The 17,078-nt window shown below is 41.7% G+C and overlaps 1 protein-coding gene across 1 annotated transcript in view; it reads left to right on the forward strand.

Moving 5' to 3' along the window:
• PLXNB2 (plexin B2) overlaps positions 1-17,078 on the forward strand; it is a 77,981-nt gene that overhangs the window by 27,184 nt on the left and 33,719 nt on the right. Inside the window, exons 13-14 of the mRNA XM_010003392.1 lie at positions 372-520; positions 3,479-3,587. Coding sequence (XP_010001694.1) covers positions 372-520; positions 3,479-3,587 — 258 coding nt within the window. The remainder of the gene's footprint in view (positions 1-371; positions 521-3,478; positions 3,588-17,078) is intronic.

Here is a 17,078-nt window from a genome sequence, read left to right on the forward strand (position 1 = left end):
GGAGTGATTGTGAGAGGAACCCAATCCATTTGCTTTTCAAAATCACAGTGCTTGAGAGGAAGAAGCAAACTTGGAACATAATAGGAAGGGTTTTGTACATAACAGTCTGCCAAAGGAGACACAGTATCAGCAGCTGATGAATACTGGTTCTGAGCTAACAAGTAACTCTTCAATATTTAAAAGTTACATAGCATGTTTTTGTGGTGGGTCCTACAAGCAACATCTTTTTCATTTCAAGTATGGGTAAGTCAAAGTAGCTTTAAATAACGTGGAAGAGCAACATTGTCACTGCAGTGTTTAATTTTGCCTTTTTTTTTTTTTTTTTTTTTTTTTTTTTTTTTTTTTCTTTACTTTCCCTCATGCAAACACAGATTGAGCCAAAAACTGGACCACTAAGTGGTGGAATTCTTTTGACCATAATGGGATCTAATTTGGGAATAAAATCAGAAGATGTAAAAAATATAATGGTGGCAGACCAGGAGTGTCTTTTCAAAGAGGAATTCTACTCTGTTTCCACAAGGTAATTGCTGGATATTTCTCTCAAGATTTTAGAAGAAAAAAAGGAACATTTGTGCATTTTCAGGAGATGATCTTCATGTGGTTATAAAAGGTTATAGAAGAAAGAACTAGTGTGAGATATCTGCAATATTTCATAGTAATGTAGCTGAGTACTTAAAATTGTTCTAGATTCTAATACAGCAACAAATTCACAATAGTGTACTACCCTCCTGCTTCTGATTAATTCAATTGTTTGTACTTATTTGTTTGAAAGGTTTTTATCAGCTATTACTGCAGATGTCTCAAGACTTTTTTTTTTTTTTTAATTAAAGGCATCATAGGTGTGCATCTAGTCATTAAAATGTTTGCTAAATCTGAACCACAGTGCAGCCTTGCATACAAGATTTATGGGAAAGTAGGCAAAGCAAGAGGAAGCTTGAATTTTTTGTTTTAGTCCAGCCACAAATTTTCTTTCCTGGGGGCAGGGAGGGAGCCCAGAGTTTTGGTTTAGCTGTAGAGGACTAAGTTTCCTTCAGAGCCAACAAGTCCATGGTTGTTAAATTGCCTAAGCAGGTTGGCAAATGTTTCGTGGATGACTCATCACACTCTTAAGCAGTGCCAAAGAGGAAAACAAGGTGCCCGAATTCTTTGAGGTGCCTGGATGCTACTACAAATTGTATCAAGCATCTAAAGAGGGAAATACTTTCTTGGTGTATTGGGTAATAAAAAAAACACAGCATGAATGTTCAGTAGTAATATTAAGAGTTTGGTTGTATTTTAAGCAGTGTGATTTTTCATTCATTCACTTTTGATATTCAAAGCTGCAATTGCAAAGTTAGTTTAAAGTGTAATACAGTAACTTTTTGCTATTTCTGTGGTGTGTTTTGAAAGGGATTTTGAAGATACCTAAGTGGGTTTTTTTAGCATTTGAAAAATGTTTTACTTCAGTCAGTTTATGGATCAGCTATGTAGAAGCTTCCCAGGCCCCTAGGACTTCAGAATGTATATATAGCTATGCATCTCTTACTGATCCCTGAATCCATCACCATCATGCATGTGTTTATACGTGCATCACCATCCATGAAATTTCCAACACTTTTACACTCATTTTTTCCCATTCTCTATTTTCCGTGTTTGCAAAAACTGCATGGAATCACAGCATAGCCTTACAAGAATTTCCTCAGCCGCTTGACTTTTTCTAAAGCTTTTTGGTATTTTCAAATATATGGAAAGGAGCCAGAACTCAGATAACTGGTTCCTTGTATCATAGCAACATTACTAGTTTCCTAAGCTCTGCCTGTGTGGTAATGGGTGAGAACAAATGCAACTTGCATAATGTCATTTATCAACAAATTAGGGGCTTTTGGAAAATGTTCTTCATTAGTGAAGCCTTGAAAAATAAGTTATTAAAAATCTCCAAATAGGTATCAGTAATTTTCTGTCTTTATCTTCATTCTTTTGTTTTATTATTGCCTTCTTTTACTTAATTTATTTTTAAAAAAAAATAAATTAATAATGCCTAGTCTTGCTGCCCTATCCTTCTGCAGCAAAAAGCTAGTCATTTTTAAGAGACAGTTGCTCCCATGGGCACTTAAGGCTGCTTTCTGGTTCTGCAGTGACTTAATTGTTGGCCTTGGAGAAGTCGTGTTCTCATTCTTTGTAGTTTTCCATTAGCAGCATGGGGGAAGGGAGGCAATGGCAACACTGGGGAGAGGAGAGAACTTTTCTCACTTAAAATCCCCACTAACCACACTCTAGTGTTTCCCACACACACACCCCCAGCCCTGGCCCCTGACTGCTTTCCGTAGCTTGACATATGGTAGAAATTCCTCCAAAGGCACCATTTCCTGTTTTTGCCTGACAAGAAGATACAACTTCCAAGAATACAGTAGTGAGATGATGAGGAACAGACTCAAGCAGCCGTACACATGCCAGAACATGCAAGAATTTAGAGAATTTTGTCCGTTTGCCAGTACCCGGGCAGAAAAGTCTGGAGTGCTCTGCAGAGGGACTTGACAATCCTTTTATTATAACTCCCGATTTAAGTTCATTATACCCAGTAATTTCGGGTTGTTGGGTGGAGTTTTTTCTGCTTAAGTTTTTGTGGGGGGTTTTTTAAGCATTGCTTAAGAAAGAATAGCAATAATCCTGGAGGAAAAGTGCAACGGAAATTAGCAGTGACCCTTAGAGTGTGTCCTATATGAAGCTGCCTGTGCAGGCTGCAAATATTGTATATCTCCTTATCTAACTGTATTACCAGCCCTCCATTAAGTATTTTGTCCTGGTTTTCAAGTGTGTCAAATCCTTATTGCATTTTCATGCTTATATTCTGTGGATCACCTCTTGGAAATGAAACATTTAAACATCCGTGCCATCAATCAGCAGCATTGTTCGTTAAAGCAGTGTTTTCTCAGCCAGTGTTCCTTGACCTCTGATTTTGTAGGGGTTATCTGAGGATTGATTTTCAGAGAACAGTAATTCTAAAGGGATTTTCATCATAGGTGAGAAAATACTGTAGTTTAAAGCTGAAAGACAGCAGGATGCACAACAAAAGTATCAGCAGCTAAACCACACAGTAATAAGATAGCTGATGGTCTGATTCTTACATCAAGACGTGTGGGGAGGAGGTGTCCTTTGTTCTTTTAGCTTCACCAGGTCCAATGAATATTTTGTGCAGGGTTCAAGATGTTCATCTCTGACTTCATCTCCAACTGGGCTGAATTAAAGTCTTCCATAGAAGGCACCTGTATTAACTGACTACTAAGTTGTTGCTGTGTACAGTGCTCGGGTTTCAGTTTTACCTACCTTTAAATAGAAGATGAAGCTATTCTTGGGTATTTTTGCTAGGAATCTGAGGCAGAGTCCAAGTACCCTGTGTACAATAAAGCTTTTGCTGACAGCGTGTGTGGTAGCTCACATACATTGCATTGATATTGCAGCTGTTACTTCTAACAGATAAACTTACATTCTTTCTTGCTAGGATTGTATGTCAAGTTGGACCAATGAATGAACCAAAACAAGGTCAAATTGAAGTTAACATCAATGGAAAATTAGGTAAATCACCAAGTGAAGTGTTGTTTACATACCAGGTAAGTGCATGGTTTTTTTTTTCAGAGGCCTGTTTTATACCTTGTGTATGACTTGAGTTAGGAGTTTACCTGTTCAGCACAGGCTCACTTGTGTTTGCCTTACAAACTTTTTTTTCATCAAGCTAAACCAAGTTTCACTGTCATTTAAGGGTGTTAGAAAACACTTCACTCAAGCACTGAAAAATGTGTATGAAAAATCTATTCTGATCAGAGATACAGAATCTCAAAATAGGATGATGTTGCTTGCAATTCAAGCTAAAAAGACGTGGTAGAAAAGACACTTTAATAAACTTACTCAATAGTGACACAGTATCTCTTAAGTGTCAATACTGAATATTAAAAAATCACTGCAAAACATTAGGTATTCTTTAGATGCACATCTGGTGCACTCTTTTAATCACTGTATTTAGTCTAGCCAATATTTTTAATTACAAGAATGGGTGCAGAGCAGCTGAAGAATAAGTAATGAAGGTACATTAATTTTTTAATAATTTATTTCATTCAAAAATATGGCATGCAGAGCAACAGACGGCGTGATGTGTGTTCCTATTATACTTGTGCTTTGTTTTCAGTGTCACTATGAAGGAAAATTTCTTTTGTGTCTTAATCGCTTTACCCTAAATGTGGCCCTAGGTTATAGCTGGTCTAGCCCATGATTTTAGCAGCAAGTAGCTTTATCTGTACCTCTGAAGTCTTTAAAATTTACAAGAGCCTTTGATAGCTGAGAGGTTTAAGTAATCTCTGTCCTCATATTGATACTGAAAATTGCACGTATAACTGTAAATCTATAAAACATAAAGGGTGCGTTAAGCTTTTATCTTCTCCCTTATTTAAACTTCTGTCTCATTAATTCTTGGTATTTTGTGAAAAGTAAAGGAAAGGACTTGGCAGTAAGACTTGGAAGGAGCTAGTGATGACAGTTCAGCTGAGAAGTGGATATTCTTGTTTTTGCAAAACAGGCTAGAAGTAGTTTTCTCCATAATTTCCAAGCAAATGCCTCCTCTTCCTGGTGGTATCTCTGCAAAAATATCCTTTTTGCTTGAAAATGTCCTCTGCTCCTTTGTGGAACTGTAGGCTGTAATTAAGTCTTTCTTCATCAATCTCATTCGTTTTAAGTGGAGAAGAGCATGATCTCCCATGTTTAGGTGTTTGTGGTCTCTAGGGCTTTGGCTATGATGGTGAGCCCTACATGAGACGAGGTTTTGACATTAACCCATTGTGTGAGGTATGTTTTACACCAGTTCTCCTAATGTTGTCCTGTGTGTAAAGATTCTCACATGGTTTGCATGAAAACTACATGAAGAAGTTATGGAATAGGCTGCCCAGGGGAGTGGTGGAGTCACCATCCCTGAAGGTATTTGAAAGCTGTATAGATGAGGCACTTCAGGGCATGCTCTAATGGGTTTTTTGTCTGGATTGGGTTTGTTTTTTTTGACAGGGCGTGCAAGGGGGGTTGAGAACTGGATACAATGATCTTGGAGCCCCTTTCCAACCATGACAATTCTGTGATTCTGTGAAATGTAATCTGAAGCTTTCATGTAGGCTTTGAAGCCTGTATGTGAACTTGTTCTGGTGTGATTCCCTACTTAGCCTATCTGAGAGGTGAGATAAGTTGCCACCACTTTTGGCTACTTGCAGGAAAGATTCTTGATCATCCCATCAGTGAGGTGCCATTGTGCACAGGTGTAACCCAGGGGCAGGTTTTCCTGCAAGTCCAAGACTTCTCTGGGCCAATCTCTGCCTGCCTTCAGGATACTCAAATGTCAGATACCTAAGCTAACACCCAATAAAGAGCATCTTTATTTACTGCAAAATCATTCCATGTGGACTCTATTTACAAAATGCAAAGCAATGGCAAGTTATGCCTTAAAACTGGTTGAATTGGTTTCTAGCTTCATTTCTCTGTGTTCCATAAGAAAATTAAGCCAGCTGTTCTGGGAGAAAAGTCAGAACAGGAGCACTGAATTCACATGCACCTCTATGAGTGTGACACAAGCACTTCTGGCATGAGAACAGATGATCAAAGCAGGCAATCATGTCAGTTGACATTGTCTTAAAAGCTACAATCTTGTTTCACTGCTGTTCTCTGGCAGTTCTTTGGTGGCTTCTTTCAGCAGACATGTGAAATCTGTGCTTTGTTTAAAACCTCTTCTATTCAGTATATACAAAGGAAAGAAAATGCTCTTCTTTTCAAGAGCCTTCCTAAAATAAATTTTCTATTATGTATTTACCCCTTTCTTTGGCACATTGTCTGGCTACCCCCCTGCTGTTAATTATCACTGTTTTTACTGTGTGCTGTGATCACTGAAAGCACAATAACTTCAGCTTTAGCTGGGACCAGTCTAAATGGGTGACAGCACGGGGCAGAAGTGCACAAGCAGTGCACAAGGAGGCAAAGCAGCTGCTCAGCCCTGTGTGGCTGTGTACCCCGGGGCTGTCACCACACTCCCCACAGTCTCAGCCTCCTACATGTGACTAGTGTCTACCACCTAAAGCACAAGTTATCAAGTAGATTGGATAAGGAAGATTTTTTTTTAATTTATTTATTTATTTTGTTTTCGTGATGAGTGTGATAAGACACTGAAACAGGTTACCCAGGGAGGTTGTGGATGCCTCATCCTTGTAAGTGTTCAAAGCCAGGTTGGATGGAGCTTTGAGCAATCTGATGTAGTGAAAGGTATCCCTGTCTGTGGCAGGGGCATTGGACTAAGATGATCTTTGAAGGTCCCTTCTAACCCAAACCATTCTAGGATTCTACTACATTTGGCTCTTGTTGATACCCAGTCTGAACACTGAGATGCATTTGTAAAGCTGGATTGGTGAGGTTCAATAATCAGCACAACTTGGGGCTCAGACTCATGCTTATGCCCCATCTACCAGCACAGTGCATTTGTGAGCTGAGGAATGCATGAGACCTCTACTAAATGGTCAAAAATCCAGTTAAAAGAGAAGCCATGGTATCAATTTAAAATTATTTCTGAACTAAAGTGCCCTGGTCCACAAGGGTCAGTGCTATGCAGTAAACACCTCACCTATATTTGCTGCATAACATGCAAAGAAAGCTCTATTTTCCCCTACCCAGTATAGTTTCTCTGCCCAGCCCCTGAGTGCTGTTCAAGTCCAACCATTCTAGTGAAATTAAATTCTGGTAACCCAGTCCTTCTCTACTGACATTTCTGGTTTGTATCACTATAAGCAGGATCTCCTGGTTATTGAAATAGAAATGAAGTGATCCTAAATATTAATATCCAGCTATGTGGTACATCTGGAGCACTGACAGCTTGGCTGGTCACTAGGCAGGTGAGCGGTAGCACTGCTAAAGGCCAGGCCTGCTTTTTGTTTGTTGTTAACTTTATCTGATTTGTTTGTTACAATGACAGTAAGAAGCAGAATCAAATGAAGGAGTTAAGCTTTTCCTAGTTACACGCCCCAGATTTGCTGATCCCATACAGTGAGATTTCTTTCTGAGCATACCTCGTCTTCAGACTCAAGCCACCAGAACAAGAGCTTCTAGCTGGTTCTGGGATCTCTAGCATCTAGCGCAAGAGCAATTCTGTGAGTTTTAGGCTGTGCAGGTTAAAACAACTATACAGTATGAAAAAGCTCAAAAAAAGCAGCTTAAAAGCCTGGGAGACTGCCATTCTGGTGAAGCCACTGAGGCGAGGAACACCAGAGCAAGGGATCATGCTGGGGAACCCCTTTTGCAGCAGCAAAACTGCAAGGAAACCCTCGACAAAACCGAGGAAGAGAAGGCGAGAGAAAGAAACAGAGAGAGTGGGAGTGAGTCACTCCCAGCCCCTGTCCCTGGGCAGGGAGTGAGAGCTTCTGGGGAGCAGCAGCTCTGACTCACCGTGGGCAGAGGCAAAGGGACGGTGGCCTGACCTCCCCTCAGGTAGAAGAGCAGCCCCCAGGGAGCACGGTGACCAGGAACAGCAAACAGGGCTTGGGGAGGTAGAAGGGCCTGGTGCAGCAGTTTGTGCAGCAGTTGGCGCAGGCAGGGAGCGCAGAGCAGGGCATGGGCCCCTCTTGATTCAGGGTGAGAACTCGGCTAATGATCATCTGCCCCTGCCCCGAAGAGGACCTAGCCATGATACCTGCTTGGGCAAAAACCGTTACCAGGAAGACAGTGGCAACTATCAAGAATGCAGCTGTCCAGGTCTCTGGCTGCACAGAATGTCTCAGTCTGTCAGTCATATTGGAGGAGAGCAGAGAGAACATCTGCGTACGAATGACCAGATGAATGACTTACTCAGCCTAGTGGCTGAGCTGAAAGAGGAGGTGGAAAGATTACGGAGTATCTGGGATTGTGAAAGAGAAATAGATTGGTGGAGTAATACCCTGCCACCCTTGAGACAAAGCCTTAAGGTGGAGGCTTCACAAGAAGCAAAGGATCCTCTGCCTTCCTGTCACCTGGCAGAGGTGGGGTACCTGAGACAATAGGGGAACTGGAAGTGGGTCCCTGCTCAAGGCAACAGGCAAACCTGCTCCTGGCTTCCCTCACCTCCACGTGTGCCCTTACAGAACAGGTATATGGCCCTGGATCAGGAAAATGAGGTAACTGAAGTTACTGACAGAGGTCCATCCAGGGAGTTGCCAAGGCAGCCTGCCCAATGCATTAGGACTGTCTCTGCTAAGAACGAGAGGAAGGTAATTGTTGTGGGAGATTCTCTTTTGAGGGGAACTGAGGGCCCTGTATGCCAGCCAGACCCAGCCCTCCGGGAGGTCTGCTGGCTCCCTGGGGCCCTGGTTAGGGGTGTGACTGAGAAACTCCCAGGGCTGGTGCAGCCCTCTGATTACTAGCCACTAGTGGTCATGCAGGTGGGCACTGATGAGGTTGCCAAGGCAAGTCCCAGGGTGATGAAAAAGGATTTCAGAGAACTAGGCCGAATGCTCGTGGGATCAGGAGCACAGGTGATCTTTTCCTCAGTTCCTTCAGTGGTAGGAAAAGCTGAAAGAACTAGGAAAACACAACTGATTGATGTATGGCTTAGAGGCTGGGTTTTTCAAACTTTGGGTTTTTCAATCATGGAGATGTTTACAGGGCACCAGATATGCTAGCAAGCAATGGCATAGAGCTATCAACAAGGGGGGGAAAGGATTATTGGCCAGGAGTTAGTGGGGCTCATTGAGAGAGCTTTAAACTTGACTTGAAGGGGGTAGGGGACAAAACTCCTGGATGGTTTGATTTCCAGGACATGGGAACTGCATTGGATGGGAAAACCCTGGCCCACAGGGGACAAAGGGTCCTAGGGCAGGAGTTAGCAGGGCTCAGTCACAGAGCTCTAAGCTAGATTCAAAGTGGGAGGGGGTTGTAGCTGCATTTGAACTGGTGGGGCATTGTTCTAGTATTAATGAAGACCAGAAGGCCTCCTGCCTCCCAAGGATGCCACCAGCATGCTCAGCTTGCTCCCTGAAATGCCTGCACACCAATGCATGCAGCATGGGGAATAAACAGGAGGAGTTAGAAGTCTGTGTGCAGTCTAAAGTTTATGATCTGATGGCAATTACAGAGACATGGTAGGACAGCTCACATGACTGGAATGTGGTCATGGATGGCTACGTCCTTTTTAGGAAAGGCAGGTCAGCAAAGCGAGGGGGTGGAGTTGCTCTTTATGTGAGAGAACAACTAGAATGTATTCAGTTCTGTCTAGGGGCCAATGAGGAAAAAAGTAGAAAGTCTGTGGGTATGAATTAAGGGGCAGGCTGGCATGGGGGATACAGTTGTGGGGGTCTGTTACAGACCTGATCAGGATGAAAGAGATGATGAAGCTTTCTACAGACAGCTGAAAGCAGCCTTGCTGCTACTGGCCTTAGTCCTCATGGGAGATTTTAACTACCCAGATATTTGCTGGAAAGCCTACACAGCCCTTCACAGTCTACGAGGTTCCTCCAATGCATCAATGATAACTTCTTCATACAAATGGTGGACAAACCAACTAGAAGAAGAGCGCTGCTGGATCTTGTGCTCACCAACAAAGAGGGTCTGGTTGAAGCGGTGACGGTCAATGGCAGCCTTGGCTGCAGTGATTATGAGATGGTGGAGTTCAGGATCCTGTGTGGGAGGAACAGAATACCCAGCAGGACCAGAATCCCAGACTTCTGCAGGGCCAACTTTGGCCTCTTCAATCAATTATTAAGAGAAGTCCCATGGGACAGGGTACTAGATGGTAAAGGGGCTCAAGCTAGTTGGTCAACATTCAAGGACCACTTCTTGCAAGCTCAGGATCAGAGCACCCCAATGGGTAGGAAATCAAGTAAGGGAGCCAGGAGACCAGCATGGTTAAGCAAGGAACTCCTGGGCAAACTCAAGTGGAAAAAGAGAATCTGTAGATCATGGAAGGAGGGGCTGGCCACTTAGGAGGAATATAGGACATCAGAGGATGTAGGGAAGCAATAAGGAAAGCTAAAGTCTCCTTGGAACTAAACCTTGCTAGGGAGGTCAAAGACAACAGAAAGGGCTTCTTCAAGTACACTGCAGATAGAACTAACAGTAGAGGCAATATAGGCCCACTGCTGAATGAGGTGGGTGCCCTGGTGACAGAGGGAGAAGAAGGCAGAGGTGCTGAATGCCTTCTTTCCCTCTGTCTTTACTGCTGCAGGCCCTCCCCAGGAGCCCTAGATCCCTAAAGCCCCAGAAGCAGTCATGATAAAGGAGGAGTTTGCTTTGGTAGATGAGGATTGGGTTAGGGATCAGTTAAGCAATCTGGACATGCATAAATCGATGGGTCCGGATGTAATGCACCTATGGGTGCTGAGGAAGGTGATGGAGGTCATTGCTAGGCCACTCTCCATCATCTTTGGTAAGTCGTGGGCAATAGGAAAGGTGCCTAAGGACTGGAGGAAAGCAAATGTCACTCCAGTCTATAAGAATGGCAAGAAGGAGGACTTTCTGGTCACGCATGCTTCCATTTCTCCATCAAACCTGTCAGCAAGGTTCTGTGGTCTTTTCAGAAAATCTTGTGGTATCTGCCTCATGATAAAAAGATGCTGCCTGTATCTTTAGACAAAGCAGCCCTGGAAAGGCAGGACTCAGCTCTCTGCTGTTGCAGAAATAACCCAGGAACTGAAGCCTCACTTGTGTTGTGGATGCTGTGATGAGGCGAACTGGTGGGTCAGGTCAGCCACTGTGGTGAACACTGGGCTGCTAAGAGTGCACAATGGAAATTTTCTCGTTGAATATCCTGTGAGTGGGTGGCTCCACTGAAGAAACAAGAAGCAGGTTCCCAGAATCTTCGAAAGGAGGGAAGTGGAGAGGGGAAGAGCAATTTCTAATTACGTGTGTGCCCTGTTTAGAAGCTCAATTTAGTTCATGAAGTTGGTTACCTTTATATAGTCCACAAATTATATTTTAACCTCCAAAAAGGTGGCCCATGTCTACCACACTTTGTGAGCTATGCCTTTAATGCCTTTAATTTTTTGTGTGTTATATGCAAGAGTTAGAAGAATAATTTAGCTTTCAGTGTAAGGCAGATAATTTTAGTAACAAATTAGTTGTTTTACAGACCTTCTTCAAGAGCCAGAAATTATTGTAGCTGGAACCAGGATAAGGAAAAGGGAAAGTCACTTGTGGAGGAAACAATAGATGAGGTAAATGCAGGGCAATAATCTGCTCTGTACATTGTGAAAATTTTAACCACATGTGTGTGCGTTGTCGTCAGGTCCCTGACACAATGTCCCTGCACTCTTCTTGTGTGGTAGCACAAGAACCCATTCCTACTTCTGAATATGTGCACTTGCACCAAAGGCAAACCCCCAACTGGAGGTCACTGCCTACAGGAGCTGTCAGAAAGCTACTTAGGTGGCTTTGCCATTTGCTGCCCATCTTGTCCATTTGAACACATCCATCTGTTGCTGGCTTCCCCTTGTGCTGCAGCTGGCACCTCTCACAGCATCACAGAGATATACTATACCACCATCTTCTTTCCCCGTCCCTACCCCCCCCAGTTTTCTCTCTGCTTGTGGTCTGGCACAGTTGTATTTTCTCCAGCATCTCCCTCTGAAGCACAGACTTGCTGCCAAGGTTTCTTTGCATCTCTGTTAGACCCCCATCCTCTGTTGCTTACCAAATGTTCCTGAATTTCTGGCCCACCTTGTGATCCATCAGTAGCCTCCTTGGTGGCTGGTTGTTTCTCTCTTAGATGTTCTGCATTAGTGAAGGATAAAGGGTAAGCACTTTTATCTCAGTGGTGTAGTTCTTGGGCTAGAAACTGCCACCACAGATGAATATCATAGTAGATAGTACCTTTATTTACAGAGTCATGCCCAGGAGTATCAAGAGTTGAGGATGTGCTTGGTTTCAGATGAGGGGAAAGAGAGAAATGGAAAAAGAAGGTATTGCAGAACCTAGGTGATGCTCCATAGGAGTGCACTCCTCTTGTTCTTGAACACTGTGCAAGGGACCAGACACGAACTGGCAGGACATAACAGTGTGAACCAGGAAAACTACAAAGGAAATAAAGCAAGTGAAAAAGAGTGTGAATCAGCCTGGTAGATCATATCCCAAATGCAAGTTGGATAAGTGAAAAAGGGGCTGAGGGAATGGTTCTTTTTTGTACCTGCATATCTTTAATGAGAAAATTGCAAAGAACCTGGATAAATAAGAAAAGAAGAATAGCAGTAACCCCACTGTTAACCAGGTAAAAGCTGTGCTTTGATCTGACACCAGCAGACCACAGAGATCTACAATACTGGGAGCTCTCTGAAAGCATTTTCAACCTGTAAAAGGTATCTTTTACTAAAACTCTAATCAGAAACCTGAAGAAATAAGAGATCACCTTCCTAACAGTGCAAAAAGACTAACTGCAAGTCATAAAATTTTAAAGTTATAAAAGTCCATTCTAGATCAATGAACAGGATGAAAAAATTTAAGAACTGAAATGTGAATGCTCAGAGGGTCTGCAGTAGCTGTCTAAGAGCAGCAGTCATATACATTGCTAATAAGTAAGTTTGCATCTAAATGTGATTATAAGTGGAACACACATGGAGATAATTTACCCTCTAGCGCACACAAAGCATGAAACTACAATGAAAAATATACCAGCATTTCTGTAAACAGATTTGCAAGTAGGAGGCAAAGGATACAAACAGAGCAAGCAAAGGAAAAACTTCTGGTTGCAATGGAGAAAACAGGACACTGGAAAGTGGCCTGAGTGTGAAGTCATACACACACTTGGGCCCGTGCAGGCTGGTTTGCCAGTACTTTTTTTTTTCCAGTCCTTCTGTGGTGATGAAGTGCAGAGTGGCTCAGAGAAGATACTGTTGGAAAACTATGACATTACTGTAAGAAAAACCAAAAAATTATGACACTCAGGTTAGTCTCTGGTTCAAAGTTAAGGCAGTGACACACAGGAATGTAAATGCCACGTAACGGAATTCATTGGTACTACAAAGAGAATACATTAATTCGCTATCAAACAAACTAGCGCTATTGGAACATTATGTACCATAGGCAATGTACAGGGACTTAGAAATTGCCATTGTCTCACTGTTCCAAATAGGAGCAGATAACCAGTGCTTCCAGGTAAACCCTATCAATAAGATGCCTACCAACCACAGTCATAGAATAGAAGAGGTAACATATTTGTAGTATCATTATCCTTTCAGCAAAGCTGCCTTATGGTTATCAAAGCACTGGGAAAACTGCTTATCAGTTCAGGAGTATTAACCCAGCAGTCTTGTATGACGTGGGAAAGTTGAGTTGAAGGTGCACTCTGAGACCTCTGGATCAACATTATTACACCAAAGTAGGGTTTAAGGAAAGTTTGTATCTAAGACATGTAAAATGCTTGTATTTCCCGTGACTGACAAGCTACAATCTCCTCAGACCTACAAGCAAGAAATCCTGTCCTGATCAAATTATTTTTTTCAGGATAAACCATGCAGTATGGAGAAAGTTACACCTGTTGACAAGTTGGACTAGATCATCATTGTAGGATGTGCATATGTTTTGCCAAAACTGCAAATCTGTTTCCTACATGACACGAGCATTGAAGCGTAAGGTGGTAGGGAGTCCTGGTGGTGGGAAGTCCATCCACTGGGAGATGGTTAACTAGACTTGGCAGAAACAGGCCAGTGAACAACTGACAGACGTTGGAACAGGCTTTTTCTTTTTTTTTAAATCAAACATTAAACTACCTGGAAGGCATGAACAATATTTGCCTGGTAACAAAAAAAGAAATATAGAGCACTGAAAACCTGAAAGAACATTACTCTATTTCAAGCAAAGTAAGAAAAAGACTGACATATATATGTATTGTTTTCTACAGTTTAAGGAATTATAAAATAAGGGTTAAATTAGTGTTTGCAGAGTTGCTTAAATTTTACTATGTCCATGAGAAATGAAGTACTGCAAAGTCTTCACAAAGGGTGATGGTTTCCAGAAGAATTATTACAACGCTGTTACAAATTCTATATAGGACACATAACCAGGTGTTCTGCTTAACATCATAATTGCACCAAGTACTGCAGTGTGATGTTACAGTGATGCACTGCACTGCAATCTTATATAAAGTGTGACTTCCCCTGGGCACTTTCCAACAGTGAACAAAGATCCTGAAGTGCAGAGGGCTGGAGATGAAAGTGCGGTATTTATTATGACAGCAGGCAGACTTCTGGTTCAGAGGCTGAAATGAGAATAGGGCAGAAACATGGAGAGAAGAATTTTGGAAAGGTGGCATCACTCATCTCGCAGCACTTGAAGTCCTAGTGCTTTTTGTAATGGTTGAACATTCAGTATTGGTTGGGGTCGAGTCCAAATTAAAGGGGGTTGCCTCTTGGTAAAAGCAGTTCTTTTATTATCCCTCAAACAAGTTTTGCAGTGAAGGATTTACCCTTTGCCTCATTTTCTTGTGCAAGGAGGAGGAATCTCATGCAGGGCTGTTGTAAACGACACAGAGCTGTGGGTTAGGGGCAGCTTTGCTAGGCAGTGTAAGACTGTGTGAGAAAAGAAAAGACCTGGCAGCTTCCAAGGGTCTGAAACCCTCTTTCCCACTGGTGAGTGCCACCTCAGTTATGGGAAGGGGCCACCCACTCCTTAGGTAACACGATTCTTGTTGAAGGCTTGTACCACCACTAACAACACATTTTCAAATTATTTAGGCATTCAGCAAAATAATCGTTCTCTTGCTGATCCTGTCTCCCTAACTCTATTTTTTAGAAATTCTTTCTGGCTGAGCATTTGGATGAAACATATTTTTTTTCTCTCTTGGTACTCTTAAGAAGACCACCAGCTGGGCCAGCGTAGCTTTCCTCTTTGAGCAAATTGATGAATATTGTAGAAGAGCACTAAAACTTGCTCATAGCACATTGGTTTTGCAATAAAAGGATTATTGAAAACGTTAACATTCTTGATCGTTTATTTTAACGACTTATTTTTTCTGGCAGCTCCTTGAGAGTAAGGGAAAGGGGAAAATCTGAAACAGAAAATAACAATTTAAAATTAATCAGATCATTTTCCTGATAAGTTTGCTGTAACAAACTGTTACTATACAATGCTTTGTCTTAGCAGTCACACTGAAGAATTCCTCTGCACACAGAGCATGGTTCAGCTTCTCCTTATTAGATCATCCTTGTTAGGCATCCACATTATTTGGTCTCTGGAGAGCTCTTGGTGTTTGCAAAATTACTTTAAATACGTTAAATATGAATACTTTGAATTAAGCTGTTTTAAAATAGGCCTTTGAAGAACTGCTGCAAGACCAGGGATTAAGGAGAAAATAAGGGTTAAACCAGAACTATTCCACCTCCTCCTTGGCTGCTACCTGCCTTCATTCCCAGAGGGTTTCTTGGCCTCAGTTTTCCATTCAGCCTGAAGTGAAGCTGAGATGTTCTGACCCCGTGGCACGTCCATGCCATGGATGGGGTGAGGTGTGGGTGGCTTCTTCTCCTGTCCAGGGTAGCTGGGCTTTAACTTCTAGCAGAGTTGGAGTCTTACTAAGAAAAAAAAAAAATTAAAAAAATTTTGTGGAAAACAGAACAGATACTTGTTTCACTTCCCCATTGCTGCTGTGTTAGTCAGAGATTTATGTTGCTTTTTGGTTACCTATATATCCCTGTTCATACAGGGGCAAACGTATGCCACCATTAAAAGGATCTACACAGAAAATAGTACTTGGTGGTTTTGCTTGATGTCTGTGGCTTACTCAATATACTTACTGTTTGTTAGCAACAGAGCCAGCTGACACCTGGCCAAAGTTACCCGTCAGATAACCCAGCAGAGCTTTAACAGAGCAATTATTTCACATTTTTGCAGGAAGAAAGGAATACACTGTCTAGAAAAAGTTCTTAGCAAGCTTCCTTTCATTTTTTATGCTGAGGTTACGGAGAACAGTGGTGTGTGGTGCTTCAGAAACCTTTTCTTGTTCCTTTCCTTCCAAAGTTTCTGCGTAAGGGCTTGGTTTTAAGTGGTTTCTTGTTCCTTTCCTTCCAAAGTCTGTTCTTAAAAGCTAAGTTTTCAGTGGAGGTAGTATTTAGGGGAAAGGCTACGAGTTTAAATGGTTTTTCTGAGGTTCACGGATAACAGATTTGTCCATATGGATTCTTTAGTGGTTCTTGGGTTATGTTTTCTCTGAGAGCTATCCCAGGCATATTATGAAGCTCATCATTGCTGTTGGTTTTTACTACAGATTATACTGTGGTCCACCATGCTTAACAATCTATAGCAATTAAAATTTATTTTGAAGTCAATAAAAGGTGTGGTTTTCTGTCCATGTGCTAAGGTTATGCTTACAGTATTTTATACATTTTTGTAAGCAATTTATTTACTGTGTATTTTATATACAATTTTTATTGTAACATTTTCAGCAACAGAATTGTGTTACAAAAAAGCACAAATGAGCCTTTCTTTGAAGCACATCTAGATGTGTTCATTTAAACTTTGTGTGATTTTTAAAGCTGACCCCCTCATGTTTTTTATATACCCTCACATGGCTTATTTCAATTTAGCTTAAATCAACAAGCAATTTAATCCAAAGATGAGTATATACAGAGAGGGTTGTCTAGACCTAGGTGAACAAGTCTTAGTAGACTCTGTTATATTGACTCAAGGCTCCTTTTTGTTTAAAAATTGCTTAAAAATTACTTTGAGTCACTTGCCAACATACATTCTTTTAATCTGAGTGATGTTTTAAATTAAAACAAAATCGAAGGTTAGCATGTGAGAGCAGTCATATGCAGCAGCAACGTACATCTTGAGGAGTGAAGCGTTTACAAACAGATTTCTCTCAGGGAAGAAAAGCAATTGACACCCAATTAGACTTAAGGCATATTCCTAAAGCTCAAAGACTTGAGAGCAAATTACAGTTGTCATTGTGGATTTGTCAACTGTACTGAATGATTATGCATTCCTTCGGAGAGAAGTTGCTCAGACATGAAAGTATAACACAAGTACAGAAAATACAAGTTCTCCCCATTTCTATAGTATCTGTGCGTCAGTAAAACACATATGTAAAGTAACCATGAGGCCAGTTGGATGCATTTTTATGGATTCCTGCT

Source organism: Chaetura pelagica, unplaced genomic scaffold (assembly GCF_000747805.2).
Source record: "Chaetura pelagica isolate M959 unplaced genomic scaffold, ChaPel_1.0 scaffold57, whole genome shotgun sequence".
Lineage (NCBI taxonomy): Eukaryota > Metazoa > Chordata > Aves > Apodiformes > Apodidae > Chaetura > Chaetura pelagica.